At 36.4% G+C, this 22,060-nt stretch overlaps 1 protein-coding gene across 3 annotated transcripts in view; it reads right to left on the bottom strand.

Annotated features, from left to right (window-relative positions):
- The window catches only part of LRRC49 (leucine rich repeat containing 49), a 127,980-nt gene that overhangs the window by 91,817 nt on the left and 14,103 nt on the right, over window positions 1-22,060 (bottom strand). For all 3 annotated transcript variants that reach the window (XM_003784475.1, XM_003784474.2, XM_003784476.2), the window contains 3 exons: window positions 20,978-21,181; window positions 14,142-14,208; window positions 6,677-6,820 (listed from right to left, as the gene is read on the bottom strand). In XM_003784475.1, coding sequence (XP_003784523.1) covers window positions 6,677-6,820; window positions 14,142-14,208; window positions 20,978-21,181 — 415 coding nt within the window. The remainder of the gene's footprint in view (window positions 1-6,676; window positions 6,821-14,141; window positions 14,209-20,977; window positions 21,182-22,060) is intronic.

The raw sequence follows: 22,060 nt of genomic DNA, 5'->3' as shown, positions 1-22,060 counted from the left end.
ACAGAGCTGGACAGATCCTCTAAACAGAAATTAAACAAAGATACAAGAGACTTAAATGAGACCCTAGAACAACTGTGTTTGATGGATCTATATTGAGCACTCCATTCTAATGATAAAGAATATACATTTTTATCATTGCCCCATGGAATATTCTCCAAAACTGATCATATCCTAGGACACAAAACAAACCTCAACAGAATCAAAAGAATTGAAATTTTACCTTACATCTTTTCAAACCACAGGGCATTAAAGGTGGAACTCAACTACCAACAAAAACGTTCAACTACACACAAAGGCATGGAAATTAAACAGCCTTATACTGAATAACAGATGGGTACAGGAACAAATAAAAAAGGAAATCATTAATTTCCTTGAGGACAACAACAATGTAGACACAAGCTACCAAAACCTGTATGATACAGCAAAAGCAGTCCTGAGAGGAAAATTTATCGCTTTAGAAGCCTACATTTGAAAAACAGGAAAAGAGGGCATCAACAAACTCACAAGCCATCTTATGGAATTGGAAATGGAAGAACAATCTAAGCCAGCAAAAGAAAAATAATATATCCAAAATTAAATCAGAGATTAATGAAATGGAAAACAAAAGAATAATTCAGAAAATTAATGAAACAAGTTGGTTTTTTGAATAAATAAATAAAATTGATAAACTTTTGGCCAGACTAACTAGAAGTAAGTAAAATCTCTAATAACCTCAATCAGAAATGATAAAGGGGAAATAACAACTGATGCCATAGAGATACAAGAGATTGTCTCTGAATATTACCAGAAACTCTATGCCCAGAAATTTGACAATGTGAAGGAAATGGATCAATATTTGGAATCACACCCTCTCTCTAGACTTAGCCCAGAAGAAACAGATCTCCTGAACAGGCCAATTTCAAGCACTGAGATCAAAGAAACAGTTAAAAATCTCCCAACAAAAAAAATGCCCTAGTCTGGATGGCTTTGCACCAGAATTCTATCAAACCATCAAAGAAGAGCTTATTCCCATACTAAAGAAATTATTTCAAAAAATTGAGGGGGAAGGAATCTTCCCCAACACGTTCTATGAAGCAAACATCACACTGATACCAAAACGAGGAAAAGATTCAACTAAAAAGGAGAATTTCAGACCTATTTCACTAATGAATATAGATGCAAATATTCTCAACAAAATTCTAGCCAATAGATTACAGCTTATCATCAATAGATTATAGCCTATCATCATGATCAAGTAGGTTTTATCTACTGGATCACAGTACATTATTTTCTTTTTTTTTTTTTTTTTGAGACAGAGCCTCAAGCTGTCCCCCTGGGTAGAGTGCCGTGGCATTACAGCTCACAGCAACCTCCAACTCCTGGGCTCAAGCGAGTCTCCTGCCTCCGCCTCCCAAGTAGCTGGGACCACAGGCGCCCGCCACAACGCCCGTCTATTTTTTGGTTGCAGCCGTCATTGTTGTTTGGCGGGTCCGGGCTGGGGATTCGAACCCGCCACCTTAGGTGTACGTGGCTGGCGCCTTAGCCGGTTGAGCTATAGGTGCCGAGCCACATTATTTTCTTGATGTGCTATTGAATTCTGTTCACTAATATAAAGTTTCCTTTTTTTGTTGTGTCCTTTCTTGGCTTTGGTATAAGGGTGATACTTACTTTCATAGAATGAGTTAGGGACGATTCCCTCTTTGATGTCATGCAACAGTTTCAGTAGTATGGGTGTCAATTTTTCTTTGTAGGTCTGGTAGAATTTTACTGTTTCAATCTCATTATTGGTCTTATTCAACCTTGGGAGGTTTCTTGTTTCCAAAAATTTATCCATTTCTTCCAGATTTTCCAGTTTGTGTGTATAGCTTCTTTGGAAGAAAGTATGGAGAATCCTCAAAGAACTCAAATTAAACCTCCCATTTGATCCTGCAATCCCATTACTAGGCGTCTACCCAGAAGAAAAAAAGTAGTTCTATCATAAAGATATTTGTACTAGATTGTTTAACACACCTCAGTTTATAATCACTTAGGTGTGGAAACAACCTAAATGCCCATCAACCCAGGAATGGATTAACACACTGTGGTATATGTATACCATGAAATACTATTCAGCCATAAAAAGATGGAGACCTTATAGTTAATTGTATTAACCTGGATGGAGCTTTATTACATTCTTAACTGAAAGACATTCAATATAGTATCACAAGAATGAAAAAGCAAATATCCAACGTACTCAATACTGATATGAAGCCAGAAGACAATCTAACACATACCCACATAAGAGAAAAACCCAATTCAATTCAAGCCGGGGAGGAGTGGGAATGAGGGAGGGGTGGAGAGGAGGAAAAGAGGAGATTGGTGTGCTCCCACTTACTGGGCACAATGTAAGGGTACATGGCACACCTTTGGGGTGTGGGACACAAGTACAAGAGGGACTCCACCTAACAAATACTGTAACCTAGTTGTACTCTCACATTAACCTGAAATTAAAAAATGAAATAAAAAATAAAATAAATAAAATAAAGTGGGTAAAGGATAAGGCAATTCACAGGAGAGGCAATCTCTATATCCAAAAAAGAAAAAGATAACACGCATTCAATCTTATCAAAAATCTCAATTAAAATGTCAATGCAACACAATTTCTTAGCTAAAATACTGGCAGAAATAAACAGTCTGACAATACCAAGTTTCAACAAAGATGTGAAATTATAGGAACTCTCAGGTAATACTGATAGAAATGCAATTTGTTATGGACACCTTGGGGAAATTTTGATGATATCTGACAAAGTGAATGACGTGTCTAATTCTGCCACCTAGCAGTACTTCTTCCGTGTATCTACCACTGTACATAGTTTTCAAAATGAAGGTTGCATCCAATTTCTCATTGGTCAAAACATCAGTTTAGTGTGTTGAGACCAACGTTATTTTTGAGAGCAATATTTTTTAATGTGATAGATTATAATAGGATATACTGTAATGGATTACAGTAAAGATAAATACAGTTTCATGAAATGCTTATTTCTGATATTTATAATGTTTATGTAAATATGTATGTAGTAACTAGGTTCCAATGTAAATTTTGCCTATTACTAATTACCTAATTTTGTAAATTATGGCCAAAAATGTCTAAAAGTGGTATCCCTAGAAAAACAGTTATACATGGACAAAAATAAATGTATGAAAATATCATTTGTACCACTTTGTAACAAACTAAAAATTAGAAAAATATGGCTGTCATGAATAGGAGAATGAATAATTATAATCATATAATGGAAGACTATATAATAATAAAAATTAATGAACTATAACTATAGGTATCAACATGGATGAATCTCAAAGCATAACTTTAATAAAAGTAGAAGATAAATATGGTATGATGATACCATTTACAGAACAATTACTACGTAGTAACTGAGAAATACATATATGGGGGAAAAAACAGACATTCATGAGAATAAACATCACCATATTCAGAATTGTGTTTTCTGCAAAAGAGGGAGGAAATATGATGAGGGAGGAATATACATGAAGCCTCAACTACACTTGAAAGGTTTTTATTTATTAAGTTGATTGATGGATATACAAATATTGATAATAGTATTATTCTTTTGAGGTTGTCTAAAATGTTTCATAAATTTGTTAAAGAGAAAGATACTCATAAACTAAAATGGTATTTAGTTTGAAATTTATACAATTTCCAAGAAAAGGACTGGTGAATAAACAAATAAACAATAACTTTCTACATCAAAAACAGAGAAGGTTTCTATTCATGATGATGAAATAGAAAATGCATTTGCTTTACCTTCTTCCCAAAATTCAACAGGTGGAGTAATAAAGATACACTAAAATGAGTAAATTCATGGAAATCCTAAAAACAAGAGAATTATCATTAACCAGCCAACATTTCCAATGAATTCCAGGCAGCTGAAAAACTGAGGGGCTGTTATTGGAGAGAACCCTGAGTGGCAAGAACTGCAGCTCACGACAAGAGAGATGCTGTGCTCAAACACAGTTCTTTCTGACCAAACACTCTCTTACTCCATGCCCAGTCAGTATGTAAAAGGAGCAGTCATGGACTATGATTAACTGTGGTGATTCAAATAGGTGTATAAGTAAAGGTCTGTCTACTCAATAGTTATTTTTGAAACACCAATAAACCCACCCTACTCCTACTCCTGTCATGAACAGAAAGAGCATGCACAGAGCAATTGGCCGAAGAAATGTTCAAGTAGAGCCTCAGGAACTATTCTCTAAACAAGAGTTATTTGTCAAGGAAGGAAGGAGAGGGGATGTTTTATCAACAGAGATGGGTCATAACTTCTACAAAAGAGTCAGAGGGTAGCAAGAAATATTTTCATTTGTTCCCCTGGTATCCCAAAAATAAAATCTTCCTTCTTGGCCCGGCACCTGTGGCTCAAGCGGCTAAGGCGCCAGCCACATACACCTAAGGTGGCAGGTTCGAATCCCCAGCCCGGGCCCACCAAGCAACAATGATGGCTGCAACCAAAAAATGGCCAGGCGTTGTGGTGGGCGCCTGTAGTCCCAACTAGTTGGGAGGCGGAGGCAGGAGACTCGCTTGAGCCCAGGAGTTGGAGGTTGCTGTGAGCTGTGATGCCATGGCACTCTACCCAGGGGGATAGCTTGAGGCTCCGTCTCAAAAAAAAACTTCCTTCTTTTGGCAACTACAGAATAAACATAAGCCTGCCTTTGTCTTTTTCTTTTCATTCAACCTAAAGGGAAGTCTACCAATGTAGAGACTGAAGAACCTACACAAATCTAGTGATCATTCTAGAGAGCGATTTGATGGTTAAAAAGACCTATTCAACAGCACAAGACACCCATTTACCATGATACTTCATTTAAGGATTAGGAACGATTGAGGATTTTGGTAACCATGATTACCAAAATTATGAAAAAAGAAAAAAAAGTAAAAGGAATAAATGTAATAATTGATCATAGAGATAAAAAAAAGTCAGATTAAAAAGTCCCCTAGATCTTTTAAGAAACAGATGCTTTCAAAAAAAGGTAAAAGGAATAAATGTAATAATCCAGGTCCCCTGGATCTTTTAAGAAACAGATGCTTTCAAAAATAAACAGTAAGCATGAGATAAACTTCTTATTTATCTTTATATATGTGTATTTTTCACAATTGCATATAATTAATATGCATGATACTTATCATTAAGGGTCATTTTTAACTTTTAGAAATTAATACAATTTCCTTTTCTATAAGATGTTTACTGCTACTTATACTATAACGGAAATGATTAGACATAATATTCAATGGGAAATTCAGTAAGCAATTTCCTGTATCTCCATTATGCGCTTTCCAAATGAAAGCCAAAAAATACAGGCAGGAATACGCTAGGGCCAATAGATTTCTGTTCCTGACTGTACCAAAGCTTTTTGGAATCTTACCAGACCCAGTGTCCTGAGGACAGATTAAGTCTGGACTGAATAGTTCCTGGAAATTTAGTAACCTAATCTGGGTGTCTTTGTAAACAAATCGTATAGTTCTAAAATTTATATCCAATCTGGGGAGGGCTTGACATAATTTAAAAGTTCTGAAACAAATCCATATCTTAAGGAAGGTTCTGAAATTTTCCTAACCTCCTGGAAGAGCTAGGTATTACCTGGCTCATATTTTCTAGGAGAACTTCAGAACGAAAACAATCTGTATGAGGCCTAGAGATAAAGCACTGTCTGTTCCCCAACTTTTTCAAGTACACCGCTTATAGTACACTTAATTTTTTACTAAGGAACTTAATATCCCAAAAGAGTTAAGAGTTACACTGCCTTTCAAAGGACTTAAATGATACCAGAGAGAACACAGTACAGTTTTTCTATGGCATTTTTAAAAAGGAAACTTATTCAAAGAACAGATAATGTTTTTCTTGTCCTGCATCCTTTCTTGTGCTCTTCACGCATGCACAAATATAAACTACCTTTATACTGTAGATAGCAAGCTGCTATTTAGTTGCTCACCTTCACCAAAATCATAAATCTGACCAAGTTTGTCTTAGAGTTCCAGAGTCCTGTTTCTGTAGTTTTGCTACCACAACTAAAACTTTTCTTCCTACTCACAATACCAGTTCTCTATCATGTTTACAACTTTTCTCAGAATCAACAAAACAAAACTAGTCCAATGTCCTCAGTTTAGAAAACGCTACACTGAGGCCCAGAGAGTTAGTGATCTACCTCTGTCACATAGCTAATGAGAGGGGAAAGCTGAGACAGAACTATGCCTCTGAAGCCCAATATTATGCTCTTTCCACTGCCTTTTAAAAACTGCAAAGGAAATATTTATGTGTGTTTTTACAACCCTCAATCCTTCCTCTCTATGCCTTTTCCCTCTTGATGCAATAATTCCTCAATTTTCCAAGTCACAAATAAGCTTCTTTCTTATTAATTCTATGCCCATGACAAAACAGGAAATGATTCACTACTCATTTACACTAGCTGATTTTAGTGATAACACTTCTATTTCTAATTTTATGTTTATTCTTTTAAACGGAAAATACCTAAATACTTCCTAAATCAATATAGTAAGAAGCTCAGTAATTATATCCACAATTCAATTTCAGAAAAAAACTAAGTAACCTTAGATTCTTATTTTGCATAAAGCCATGCTATAACATGTATCATTTTTTAAAAAAGAAAGCCAGAAAGTACATATCAATACCATTTTAATACTCACCACAAAAGTGATTTGATTGTGCCGCAAGTTCAGTTCAGTTAGTGAATCCAGCCCATTGAGATTATCCACATGACTTAAAAAGTTTCTGGCAAGATTTAAAACTCTCAAATCACTCAAATGATTGACATTTTCAATTTTGGTAATCTGTTAAAAAATGGGGGAGGGGAGATTAGCAGGCAAAAATATCCCCATGCATGTTCTAAAAACCCTAAAATCGAAATATCCAAAGTTGTTGGATTCAGTGACAAGTTTGTATGCAGACATTTAAAAATCTATTTCTAATTTCCTATGCTGTAGATAACATGAAGTCGTGTAACTTATGAAATTATCTAAAAGATCATAGTTTACATTTTTATCATAGTAAACATTTATATTAAATTTCACCAAATAATCAATGGGTCCATTACCTAGGGTAACTTTAAGAGCACAATACTGTGCCAGCTATGAAAGTTACATATTACTTGCCAAATAGAAATGTACCGTTGAGTCCAAGGCATACACTCACAATGTTTTGACAAAGCAAGTCTACCCTCTGGGGAAAAAGGTAAGGGAAAGCAATAATACCAAGTTCCCCTTTTAAATTTTATTTATACTGCAGGATCCTCAGAGTGGCCAAGAGTCTGAATGGAAAGATTCAAGGACCTAGGATCCCCAGTAGAAGGTGAGGATATTCTTTTATTAATCAGAAATGCTTGAGAGGAGAAAGATAATGTTTAGTCAAGGTATAATATGTAGCTACTAACTGTTTAAAACAAGAGGACTTGAACTGTGGAATATGCATATGCTCCTAAGTACCGAACTGCAGAGTTTGAGTGACCTACTAAGGTGAGGGTAAGTAGAACCATATCATCAAAAAGTGATGAGAGCTCAGCATGATTTTAAGCCCCACTATTATAATATAGCAAGCAAACCACAATAGAACGAGTTTCTGCATGACATAGAATAAAAATCCCGATAAAAGACTTCATCATCCTCTTAATACAATGTACTTAGGTAATAATGAGTCATACACATAACATGCTTCTTCTGAACATTAAAAAATGAATTTCAAAATCACTAGAGAATAGTTGACTCATTTGTACTGTCATCACAGTATATTTGAAATTTTTAATCTAATACTTCAAAGCAGTTGTTAGCTAAAAGAACTGATTTTTAGATGTATAAGCTATATTCCGTGTTGTTATTTGGATCCTCTCTCACATTTAAAAAACACTATCTAGATTCCATCTAGGTTCCGAAACAGAAACATATGCTTATTGTAAATTCAATAACATATAAAGGCAACCAATGACATGTTTAAAATTTGTTCTTGATTTCTGATCTAACTAATGTAAAATGAAATAAAACTATATAAAATTTGAAAAAGAAGAAATAAGGTTATTGTAATAATAAATGACAGAACTGTATAATAAGATATATAGACTAAAACATTTCAAAACTAGTAAGCGATAGAATTCAAAATGTATGAAACCAATAAAAAGTAAAATAGACACTAGGCCTGTGGTGGGCTGGGGAGGGTGCTGCTCTGAAAGTGGATCCCCCAGGCTAAAGCTGGAACTTGAAATCAAGCACTTCCCACATAGAGCACGGGAGGATCTGGACAGGGGAACTGAGGGTGGTGGGGCCCAGCAGGCTGCCATCAAGCGGGAAGACAACAGACCTTAGCTACACTGGCAGGTCCAAGAAGAGGTGCCGAGACCTTCCTGACTGGGGCAACAGGTGCCCACATCAACCCCTCTTGAGGCGGCTTCGGAGCGGCTCTAGAGACCCGCAATCTGGCAGGCTCAGCTGACTCCGACTCCGCTTCCAGGCCTGAAGAGCTGCCTCCAAGTCCGTCTCCCATCTTCACCATCAAGATTGGAGGGGCCCGGACCTCTTAGGTCCTGTTAGGTCTCTGTGTCTCGGTCCCCTACCCGGCCTAGTTCCCAGGGCCCCCTTGACAGAACTTGGCGCATCATCCCCGAGCATCCAGCTTCCTCCCCGGGCCTCTGCCACCTCCCTCAAGTTCCGTGTTGCACCTGGCTCACAAGACCCCAGCCCCGAGCTTCCACCACCACAGCAGTGCCAGAAGTCCTGCCCCGCGCCCCGGGACCACGCCAACCTCCAATTGTCAGCTGAGACCAGGATATAGCAACACACTTGGTGAGGGGAACTCAAACGTCAAGGACAGCAGATTCGGTTACCACTGATACTAGAGCGCCATCTAGTGACCGCTCCTTATTGACTGCAGCCGGAATATTTCTAGGATCATCTTAACCTCTAAGCAGGAAGATGAAAAAAAAAAAACAACAAAAACAACAACAACAACTGAGAAGTCAGCAAAAGAACACAGGCAACATGAAAAACCAGAACAGATAAACTCCACTGATGTGATCACAATGGAGCTACAGAAAAAAATTCCAACCATAAAGAAATTATTGAAATGACAGATTGTGGATGGCAAATAAGACAAACAGAATTGAAGATAAAGTGGAAAGCTAGCAAAAAGCAGCTCAGGAAATGTTTCAGGAAATTAACGAAATTAACAAAAAAGTCACCAAGGATCTGGACAAAATTAGCAAGAATATAATGGAGCTTAAAGAACTGAAAGAGGCATTCCGGGAGTTTCAAATCATAGCAAGACGTTTTAGTAACAGTATAAACCATGGAGAAGAAAGAATCTCAGAAGTTTTCTTCAATTCTTTAAGCTCCATTATATTCTTGCTAATTTTGTTGAGGTTGCTTCAACATATGCAAATTTATAAATGTAATTCACCACATAAATAGAAGTAAAAACAAAGACCATATAATCTTCTCCATAGATGCAGAAAAAGCACTGAACAAAATTCAACACCATTGAGGGTATAATAAGCCAGATTACACTGCTTGTGTTCAGAAAATTTTCAAATGAAGATAGACTAATGGCCAACAAACACATAAAAAATGGTCAACGACTCTAATTGGGGAAATGCAAATCAAAACCACATTAAGATGGCATCTAACCCAAGTGAGAATGGCTCACATCTTAAGGTCCCAAAGCAACAGATGTTGGCACGGTATGGAGCAAAGGGAACACTCATACACTGTTGGTCAGACTGCAAACTAGTCCAGCCTCTATGGAAAGTAGTAGGGAGATTCCTCAGAGATTTTATAGTAGACCTACCATTTGATCCTGCAATCCCTCTACCAGGTATCTACCCAAAGGAAAAAAGATATTTTATGATAAAGACATTTGCACTTGAATGTTCACTGCCAGACAATTTGCCAGACAATCTCAAGGATGTAGAAACAATCCAAGTGCCCATCAATATATGAATGGATTAACAACAACAACAACAACAACAACAAAATATATATATATAATGAAATACTACTCAGACATTAAAAAAAAAAAAAAAAAAGGATAGTGACCTATCTTCTGTAATAACCTGGATGGAACTGGAGATCATTCTCCCAAGTGAAGTATCACAAGAATGGAAAACAAACACCACATGTACTCAATACTTAATTAGAACTAGTTGATCAACACCTAGGTGCTCACAAGGAAGCAAAACTTAGCAAAATTCAAGTAGGGAGGAGGAAAAAAGGGGAATGGTAAATTCCCACCCAAGAGGTACACTGCATAGGTACACTGCACACTTTCTGAGTGAAGGGCACACCTGTAACTTTGACTTAAAATATACAAAAGCAAACAATGTAAGCAAAATGTATATATTTCCATAATATCCTAAAATTAAAAAAAAAACTGAATCACCTTTAAAAATGGAAGAAATTAGTAATGTCAATACAAGCTTGAGAAATCCTCCTAAAATATCAAGGAAGAATAATAGATAAAATGGGGATACGGAAAACCAACAATATAGAGACAACAAACATAAATGGGCAGGAAACAATGTCTAAATACGTAAAACTTTCCTGAACGCGGGAAGCATATAAATAGAGTGAAGGGGCACAACTGGATGACCTGTATCTCCCTTCTGTTAATAGCTCTGGACAGTCCTTTCAGAAAACTATTCTTCCACCTGGTCCTGGGAGGACTTACTATTAGAATGCCTATACTTTTGAGTTACCTACTAGTTTGAAAAGTCTGAAAAGCAATGCTGCTTAATTCTTGTGTATAGGAATGAACCTGTAATTTTTTTAAAAATCACTAGAGATATTATCTGGCTTTTTGGTTTGCATTCCAAAATAGCCAGAATTGTGTACAACATCTGCTATGGAATAAAGTCACTCACTGCAGCCAGAGGCAAAGTCATAAAAATGGGTCAGGTGACAGAAGCTTCAGGCAAAAGGTAACATAAGGAGAAAGTATAGTCCTTTTCTTTTTTGAGACAGAGTCTCAACTTTGTCACCCTTGGTAGAGTGCCATGGTGTCATAGCTCACAGCAACCTTGAACTCTTGGGCTCAAACGATTCTCCTGCCTCAGCCTCCCAAGCAGCTGGGACTACAGGCTCCTGCCACAACACCTGGCTATTTTTTTTTAGAGACAAGGTCTCACTCTGGCTCAGGCTAGCCACTGTGCCCGGCCCCATCTCCCAACTTTTTAGAAATCTAAGGTCATTAAGATTGTATCTTTACTTTGAAATACTCCAAGTTTCCTTATTGGACTTATATATATGTTGAAACAAGACTCTTGTAGTTATAGAACCTTGTGAGAATCATATGTACTTAATTTGTATAGTACAAATATCTAATCTTAATACACAGAATATCACAAAAGCATGCTGAATATACAATATATAAACACAGATCAGCTAACCAGAAATAGAGCATTTTTCATAAACATAATGGTAGGTAAGTAATGCCCACATATAATGTATAGATCAAATAATATGATGTTCATTTATCAGGTGTTCTAGAAGATCATGAGTAGTACCCATGACTTCTTAAAGGTAGATTAGAATTTGAAAAAGGCATAAATGTTTATTATTTCTCACATATACATTTAAAAATAAATTTGAGAAAAATATTGCCACCATAAAAGGTTACACTAATAGTTAAAAACAAATTTTAAAATAGTGGACTAAGATAAAATATCAATTCCTCATCCTGGTATATGAAGCCCTCCACAATCTGGCCTTTGCCTACCTTTCTAACCTCTGCTTTCTCTGTTCCTCTATATGTGTTCAATCCTCCATGGTAAAGAATACATTGTTTTTAGGCTCACTGCCTTTGCATATAATATTCTCTTACTGTCAATACTCTTTAATTCGTCTTCCCCTTGCACCACTATCTAACTGGATAACTTCCCCTCTACACTGACCAGTCTGCAGAGCTGGACAACTCCAAGGATACCAACACTCCTCCCACCACATGTGCATGTAGACAGACACACACATTGGGCTGGAAAGAGATTTAGGACCTAGTGGTTGAGCTCTGTCTAGATCTACCAAGGAATTTACTAACTATTTAGACTTTCACCAAAACTATTAGGACTAACAGGTATTAGAAAGCTTAATGCAATCATGCTGAGGTTTGTACCTGACCAACTGCAAGCAGCAGTGGCAGATCTTGTTCATAAACAGGCAAGGACTCCTGGATCATCCCAGAACACAGGGCTTTTCACTTCAGAAGAGACTTTATCTTCTGCATGAGTCTGTAGCTCATGTAGCTATTTATAAATAAATACATTTCAAAGATAAAAATATAAACAGATGAGCAAAAGGCTATAATAAAAAAAAAGGGTGCTCTGACTTAAAAATAAAGAGGGGAATGTACAAACCAGATTTAGAAATTAAAAAAGACAAACATAGAGGTAGATAAATTAATTGAACAGAATAGAAGCACAGATTATACAGTAATCAGGAAGATAGAAATCAAAACCACGAAGTGATATCACTTTATACCACATCAATCAGCAAAAATTAAGACGTCTAACAATTCCAAATTTGGAAAGGATGCAAAGCCACAGGGCTGACTATGTGTTACTGGCAGGAGTATAAACTTTCCACTATGGAAAACAAATTGGCACTATCCTTTGGAGTTAAACACTAAAATAGCCTATAACTCATTGGTTTCCTCCTTAGACATACAGAGTATACTTGGAAGACACAGAAGAGGGGACATACACAAGAAAGTATTTAGAAGTAGTATACATAGCAGCAAAAATAAGCAAACAAACAAATGAACCAAGAAACAATTCAAATGTCTCTCGATAAGCTATTGGAGAAAAAAGTTTCTGTACAGTCTTAACCATAGAACACACAACAGTGAAAATTAAGAAATTCTAGCTACTTAAAATAGATAAATCTCAGTAATGTAACACTGAATCTAAAAAGCAAACACTAGATGTCAACAAATAGTATGATATATATTTTTTATTAAATCATAAACATGTAGATCGTGTATACATTAATGCATTTATGGGGTACAATGTGCTGATTTCATATAGAATTAGGAGCATTTACATCACACCTTTTTATTTTCTTTGAGACAGTGCTGTAAGCTGTCGCCTTGGGTAGAGTGCCATGGCATCACCGCTCACAGCAACCTCCAATTCCTGACTTAAGCGATTCTCTTGCCTCAGCCTCCCAAGTAGCTAGGACTACAGGCGTCCACCACAACACCCAGCTACTTTTTTGATTGCAGTTGTCATTGTTGTTTGGCAGGCCTGGGCTGGATTTGCACCCACCAGCTCTAGTGTATGTGGCTGGCACCTTGGCTGCTTGAGCTACAGGCGCCAAGCCACATCACACCTTTTTAAAATGAAAAGATAATACTACTGAATGATACTATTTGGACATAATCTATATGTGATAAAACCAACTAAAAAATTCACAAGGGAATAAAAATGTGAAATCCAGAAGAGTAGCTAACTCTGAAGCAGAAATAATGAGACGGAATAAAGAAGAAATACCTAAGTACACGAAAGTAATATTCTAGTTCTTGGATAGCATTAGAAACATTAACTGAGTATAAGAGGGAGTCCAAAATGGTTGGATAATATAACCTATATTATAAAAACAAATTAATACTGTAATCTCAGCACTTTGGGAGGCCAAGGTGGGCAGATCACCTGAGCTTACAAGTGCGAGACCAGCCTGAACCAGTGCGAGACCCCCATCTCTAAAAATAGCCAGGCACTGTGGTGGGTGCCTGTAGGAGGCTGAGGCAAAAGAATCACTTGAGACCAAGAGTTAGAGGTTGCTGTCAGCTATGACGTCAGGGCACTATACTGAGGGCAACAAACCGAGACTCTGTCTCAGAAAACAAACAAATAAATAAATAAAGTTAATAAAAAGTAAAATAAAAAATAAAATTGCAGTAACTCTAAGGATTCTAATGCTTTATAAGTTTTATCTGTCATTTCCTGCTAAGTAGTTACCAAACATTATATCAATAGGCTTAATATCTTAGAAATTCTAAGGGATCAGTAAAGTCACTCTTGAAAAATTAAATGCAAGTATGTATGATTTTAAAAACTTTCATAATACCAATTTTCTGGACTTCTCAAAAAAAGAAAGGAATGAAAGGGCTTTACCATACCTGATTTCCATGAAGGTCTAAGACGTCTAAGCTTTTTAGGTTTTCTAGATTTGAGATTTTCTTGATTCTGAAAATCAGAAAAAGTAGAATAGAAATATGGATGTATCACATCTCTCTGTAAATCAAATCAAAGCATGCTAACATATAAAGGTGCAACTCATTTTAATTTACTCTCTCTATACAGGTATAATATGTATCTTAAACAATAATACATTTCCCTTTGATTTATAATAATTTTAAAGATGTAATACCACATGGGGAAAGATAACTTAAATAGATAACCTAAACATTACATCTTTAGAAAAGAGTGATTTCACTTCTAAGAACATTAGGTCAGAGTACTTATTCAAGGCTGTCTCTTTATCTTAGAATGCAATCTAAACTCCTTATTTCTGTCTGCAAAGCACTAAACTATGTGGGTCGCTATGAAAGTTTTGAGACAGACTGTGTTACAGACCATTATTTCATTTTCAAAAAATACAGTCAACAGTGTCCTTTCGGATTCACCCGCATAGGTTTCAGCTTGCTTGGCTTATCAGTGTTGCTGGGAAAGCTTCGTTTCTGTCTATGCATATTTTATGTTTCTTGATTTTGGTATATCTCAAAACTTTTGTAATGACCCACATATCTGGCTGCTGACCCTTCCTCCAGCCTTCTCTCTTACTACAGACTCACTCTTCTCCAGGTACAGGACATTCTTGCTGTATTTCTAACCTGACAAGTTCATTTTCACCTAGTGCATTTACCTTTGCTGTTCCTCTGCATTAACATTCTTCCCCCTAAACTTCACAAGGTTCATATTTTCACATCATTAAGGTCTCAGCTCACACATCTTAGAGTTGCCTTCAAGTGATCCTATCTAAAAGAGCTTTTCCTTACTGTCCCCACTACTTCCTCCTTTTTGTTTTAACCAATTTCCCAGCATTTATCATTGCCCAAAATTATACTTTTTTTAAATATTTCTCTTACCAAAGCAAAATTTGGGCTTCAATAAGGCAAAAACTTTGACTCTATCCCCAGCACTTAGAACAGTGTCTGGTACCAAGTAGGCACCCGATTACTTATTTGTTTAATGAATAAATGAATCTATTAACTAAATGGATGAGTTTTATGTACAAGGGTATTCATAATAGGATTATTTATCACAGACACAAATTACACACTGCTAAATGCTTTCTACTGATTTGTCATCTTGTAAAAAGCTAGTACTTTTCTATGAATAAAAACCAGGATTTTATCTGTAGAACACCCCCTACACATTGCCTCCCTCATTCCTATCTTCTAGGGCTACTTGATCTGCCCAATTTCCTCCAGCTGGACTCTTTTAACAAAACAAAATGCTTACTTTTATTGTTCTACTTTCTCCTATTATGATTATTCAGTAGAAAGATGAGAACGATGGCAAAGAAAGGACAAAATATAAAGTTCATGCAATCCATCATTGTCATCATATTTTTGTCACTAGTTGTTTCTGCTGTCATTATTTTATTGCCTCAAAGAACCATTTTAACCTTTCTAAATATTTCCAGAACCTAGATCATCCATTGAATAATACTTACATAATATATGATATTATATATCATTTGATATATATACATATCATAAATATACATATGCTGATTACCATTTAAATATAATGCAAACTTAAATTTTGTGAATGTCTGTCTCCTTTTGACCTCAACCATGTTACATCATCTTATACCAATCAAGAATCATATCATCATGAACTGATTTTATCTAATTTAATTTATAAAAATATTTGTCATACACCCTATTATGACCATGTAGCTGTACTTGTCTTCACTCCCTTATCACAAACATACTCCACTCTCTTAAGACCACAACCTCTTCATCGGTCTCTTCTCTCACATCATCACACTGGCAGAATCTACTCTTGTCCTAGAAAGTACCCTATATCCTGAAAACCCCTATCTCACTTCATCTAAACCATTATAATCCTTCTGAACTCACTGGAATTTTTCATTAGCCTTCATTTCAGAGCTGGGCATTTAATACTATCCCATCTACCATTTAAATCTCTCAAATAGCTAGCCCAACCATATGCAAAAACAGACACAAATATCTAGAATAGCTGTAGAAAATTAAAGTACCTTAATACTATGGACAGAGTCATGTTTTATGACAGCAATCTGACCTCAAAGCTAGCAGAGAAGCCTTTTGTTCAATTCCTTTATACTTCCAAACTCACATTCCCTAAAATAGTGGTTCTCAAGTTTCTGAGGGGTTGGCTCAACCACTGACTATCAGTTTCTTTTATTGTCCTTTAAACCAGCTTTGTCATCCTGATGCTTCCCATATCACTGAATTAATTAAAACATTGGCCTCTTATCTATTTATCTGAGAATTATATTTTTAACATTTTGAAAATGATACATCAGGGATAATAGAGATTATCTCAGCATAAAGTTCTGTGATCTGGAGAATCAATGTAGACTTTTTCTGTGTTTATCAGAAACCCTGAGCACCTTTAAAGAATTTCAATCACAGGAACCTTTCTGTAGAGTATGAGCTTTCCCACAGAATTCTACCAGGGCCTCATACTCACTTCCTTTTTCTTGGGTCTTCAAGTATTCTTTTAGCTTTGACATATACCAGCTTCATGACTCTCACTTTAGATTCTGATTGCCCAAGTGAACAGGAAAAAAAAATAGGCAAGTAGCTCCAGCAATTAAACCCAAGACCAACCAAACATCTTGCCATCTTCTTCTTATCAGGTACCTTTGGCATAAATTCTCTATCCACTCTGAGAATGTGAAATGACCTAAAAACTCATTCAATTCTAAAGAATTCAGAGTTTGATGAAGGTTTCAGTTGACCTAGGGGGTCACTTGTCAGATTAGGTCAGATTCATATGAGGAATTTGCAGAAACCTACTCAGTGCCTAAATAGTTGAAGACTTTTATATTAACACCAATGTAACCTGAATTTTTTTTAAGTTTTTCTACTGAACAGAAACTGAAACTAGAAAAAGGCTTGCCTCATCTGTCACTTAAGCAGGTACTGGCCTCTAGGGTTATACTGCAGCTGTCTCTGCAGGCCTAGTTATGTCACTGATGCTGGGATACAGACTCTACCACTGGCCCTACACAGAGGCTTTGCTTTTCAGGTTTCAGAGATAAATACTTAATGGGAAAACTTCAAAGAGCCAAAAAGAAAGGCATAGAGAATCCCAGGATTTGGCAGAGTTTTGTATCCATAATCCTGGACAATCAGAAGAAAATGCATATAGATTCTATTATTCATTAGCCTGTAATTATGAGGAGCACATTTCGTTCTAGAGAGGATAAGCCAGGGATATTGAAGGCAGAAAAATCAGAAGGCAGAAACTTCAATAGCAAAGTTGGGTTGGGAGTTCTTTATTAGCAATGTAAACCTCTCATACAGAATCATACAGAAAGTACAGGGGTCTTTCTAACTTTTGAATAGAAATCTATGTTGAGCCTGACTGAACCAGTGTTTATGGTTACACTGGATTCTCACACATGGTTCCAGGGCCTTGAACTGAATGATGGTGCAGGGCTTTCCAATATGGAAGGGAGAAACCCTTGTGGACTTTTCCAGCAGAGGGCAGTAAGTCCTCCCAGACAAACATGAAGAAACAGGGTGCAGATGCGCTTCCCTCTTCACAGCCTTATCAGCCAGGTGTGCCTAATGCTCACCAGTCCTGCCTCAGGATAGATTCGCATGTAATAAACTCTACTGACTGGAGACTTGGCATTTGTTTTAGGGCTCAGATTTGCATTTACTGATACTTTAGAAACAATTTGGGAGAATGCAGAAAGTTATCTTCTGACTAATTTCTTTTGATTGCAGAACACTAATAGTTCTAGAATTGTTTAACAACTAGAAATTGTGTAAAAAGTAAAATATGACCAAAACCAAATAAATAAGCAAATATGATGGAGGAGTAGAAGGAGGAAGAAGAGAAAACATCAGATTTCTTTTACTTCACCAAGAAGAGAATATAGTAGAAAGGCATTGGGTCCCACAGACTTAGAAGAAGAAAGACCTTAAATAAGATCAAAAGATCAAATCAACTGGTGCCTTAAAGGCACAAATTATTAAGAAAAAATAACAAGCAAAAAACAACCTAAACAGTTATTTCTGAGAAGTCAAGGAAGCTGAAAAGTAGTAGGAAGAGAGACTAGAAGTAGGAGGAATGAATTAAAATGGTAGGACCCAAAGGCAGCTCTCAGATACTACATTTAAAACCAGAGGATGTTTAAAAATGTCACTAGAAGACATTCTTAACTCAAGGACTAAATAAAAAGGCAAAAAGGCAAGGGTTGTTAAAGAATAAATGTTAACTTGGACAAAGACATCAGTAACTCTCTGGAACAACAACTGATAGAGAAATCTCCGGAAGAGATAACAGGGAGCACCTAGAAGGAAACACCTTGAATGTTTGAAAGTGAACTTCCCTCCTCACATTACTCAGTGACCGCTCTCATGACCGCTCCTACCGTACAGAGTTTGTAACTTTGTCAAAGTCACTTTACCTTTCCATTTCTTTACCTTTAAAATGAGAAAGCTGACCTCTGAGGTCACCTCAAGTTTTAATACTTTGTGATTCTATAATAGCTCTCCAAACCTCATGTTGAAATCTGATCCCCAGTGGTGGGGCCTAACAGTAGGTGTTGGGTCCCAGGGGCAGATCCCTCGGAATAGAGGATGTAGAGGAGTGAGTTCTCTCTCACTGTCTACTGGTTCCTACTAGAGATGGCTATTAAAAACAGCCTGATACTTTGCTCCTCTTCCCTCTCTTCCCCTCTCATCTCTGCACACATCTGCTTACTTTTTGTTATAAATTTTCCAGCCTCATCTACCCATAAGAAGAAAAATCACTTTATCATAAGGACGTATGTACTGGATTGTTTATCACAGCTCAATTTATAATCACCAAGACATGGAAACAACCTAAATGCCCATCAATTCAGGAATGGATTAACAAATTGTAGTATATGTATACTATGGAATACTATTCAGTCATAAAAAAGATGGTGACTTCACATTCTTTGTATTAACCTAGAGTTGAAACCCATTCTTCTCAGTAAAGTATCACAAGAATGGAAAAGCAAATATCCAATGTACTCAATACTAATATAAAACCAGTAGATGATCTAATTCACATTCACATAAAGAAAAACTCATTTCAATTCAAGTTGGGGGGAGAATGGAACAGGGTTTGGGGTGCTGCCACTGATTGGGCACAATATAGGAGTGTATGGCACACCTTTTGGGTGTAGGACATAGCCACAAGAGGAACTCTACCTAACAAATTCAAATATTGTGATTTGGTTGTTTGTACTCTCACATTAACCTGGAAAAAAAATATACCCAGCTTCAGGCATTCCTTTCTAGCAACACAGACAGACTAAGACACTCCTCAAATTCCCTCATTCTACCTGCTTAGTTTGACACTTGATACTAATTGTGAGAGATAAACTGCACTGCAGGGAACTCTCAGAGAAACTATAGAGGACAGCTAAGAGCCTAGGACTCTGAGACATGGTCTTGGGAAAATATATTATCATTGGGTAGTAGGAATAATGATTGCTGGGGCTCAGAATACACCACCTTAAATTACAGTACCTAGACATACTGAGTAATTTAAGCTGTAGGAAACTGAGAAAACCACAAAAGCAGGGAAGTCACTCTATGACCTTCTCCCCTGAAGCCATAAAAAAATTCCCTGACCCACTTCCCCTGGAAGTAAAGTCCTAAGACCCTCATTCCAGAGGGATCTGGACTTATACTCTCCAAAAGGAATGAAGACGCAGAGATGCCGAGAAGAATCTGAAAAAAAAGGCCTTACTAAGTTCTCCCAGTTTATTACCATTGTATCATACCCCCATTCACCCACTCATACTTCTGTACAACTGTTCACTTGTCATCAAATCTAAGCATAAAAACAGTTGTCCCCATTTCTTTGGGCCTTCATTTCTGAGGGTTCCTGTGTCACCTAAAACTCATGTTAAATACATTTGTTGTGATTTTCTCTTGTTAATCTGTCTTTGTTACATAGGCATGTCAGCCATGAATCTTGCAATGGAGAGGAAAAGATATTACTTTTTTCCCCCATACAAGAAGCAATCCAAAATCTATGTTTGGCAAATGAAGGATGGACAGAATAAAGAGGGCAAGCAAGTATGGGTATAATGCTATATCTAAATTTTATCATTTGAAAATATACAAATCATTTTTGGATTTGCTAAACAGCCCTTCTTTGTAGGCATAGCAAAAGGTATCTGGTAAAAGCAAATGAAAAGTAGTGAATAAATCTTGAAGACACGAGTCAGGAATTGTGTAGCTGCACTGCATAATAGAGCTGTATAAAAGGAACTGGGCAAGTTCACACAGGATCTAATATTACATACATACTGAAACTATCATCTGAAAAAGAATCAATCAGTGATTTGACAATCAAAAGGTATCAAGTGTCTACTCTAAGTCAAATACTAAGATGAATCACAAGTCAAACACACAAGTCTGAAGTGAATATACATGCTTAAAATATGTCCTGAGAAAACAAAATGTTAAGGCCAAAGTCTGCTATTTACTTCTATATCAGATATGACAAAGCAAGCAAAGTACACAATCAATAAACGTTATTTGGTTTGACAAGCTGTCATACCAAATCTCATGCAACAAATTAAGACTGAATCTTAATTGATTTAAATAATCTTTCAAACATTTTGGTTGACTCATTTCTTAAGCATTATTTAAGTCTGAGTTGCCACCTTAACACCATAGGATTAAGCATTGCTCCTCATATAACATTAGGCTATAAACAAAAACTGCTCTACAAAGAATACCTGTTTTTCCCCAACAGAAGGACACGGAGGGATCTCAGAGTAGAAAGGCCACTAATTTCTTCAATCTGGTTATCATATAAATCCAAGAATATTAACCTTTGTAGATTAGAAATATTTTGGATCCGAGTTATAAAATTATGTTGAAAGTTCAACAAACGAAGGTGTTCTTCCCCATCGATGATAGGACATACTGTCAGCTTTTGCCTAGAGAAAATTTTTAAAAATTAGTAAGGCTCTAATTCAGCAGCCTACCTTCTATTACAAATATTATTATTAGTGTCTTTGTGCTCTCATTCTGTGAGCAGAACGAGATAAGTTGGACCTTATATAACTTCCATGAATTAAGTGATCTATATTTAATTGTAACATTCACCAAAAAAAGCCAATAGATATTGGGAAAGGTAATTATTAAAATTAAGTCTAAGGCTTCATTGTATTAAAAAAAACTCAGTATTGGGCAGTGCCTGTGGCGCAAAGGAGTAGGGTGCTGGTCCCATATACCGGAGGTGGCGGGTTCAAACGCAGCCCCAGCCAAAAAAAAAATCTCAATATCAATGATTTCACGTGAAATTGACTTAATATTAGAAAACACTCAATGTGATTACCTTTTATGACAGAGGTTTAAATGATTAAAAGAACCACACCATAAGCCAGAGAAGTGCCCTTAGCATCAATTCATTGATGTTAGACTGCCTAAGCAAACTAATTTATGAAAGAAAAATCATATAAAAAGATTTATCATAGAATCCTAGACCCTGGAATCAGATGATATCTTCAAAAGAGCAAGAAATTCAGTCATCAGAAGTGTACTTGGATTAAAAAAGAAAATCATCTTGAAATCCATTAAAGGTAAGGTGGTCCTTTCCAAATAATGTATGTATGTTTACTTCAACACTAATTTTGAACTTTGAGGAACATTTAGACTGCTACAGGGTAGGCTTAACCTTAAATATATATGCTTTTATGTGTATTTAAAATAGTAAGCTTCTTCTTTGCAAAAATTTATATTACATGTGAAGTAAATAAGTACAAGTTTTTGGGTTTTTTTTTTTTTTTTTTTTCTACATGTATGACTTTTCCCAT

This window comes from Otolemur garnettii, unplaced genomic scaffold (assembly GCF_000181295.1).
Source record: "Otolemur garnettii isolate 467f Iridium unplaced genomic scaffold, OtoGar3 scaffold00011, whole genome shotgun sequence".
Lineage (NCBI taxonomy): Eukaryota > Metazoa > Chordata > Mammalia > Primates > Galagidae > Otolemur > Otolemur garnettii.
Note: the sequence above shows the minus strand (reverse complement) of the source record. Positions and strands in the feature narration are given on the sequence as shown.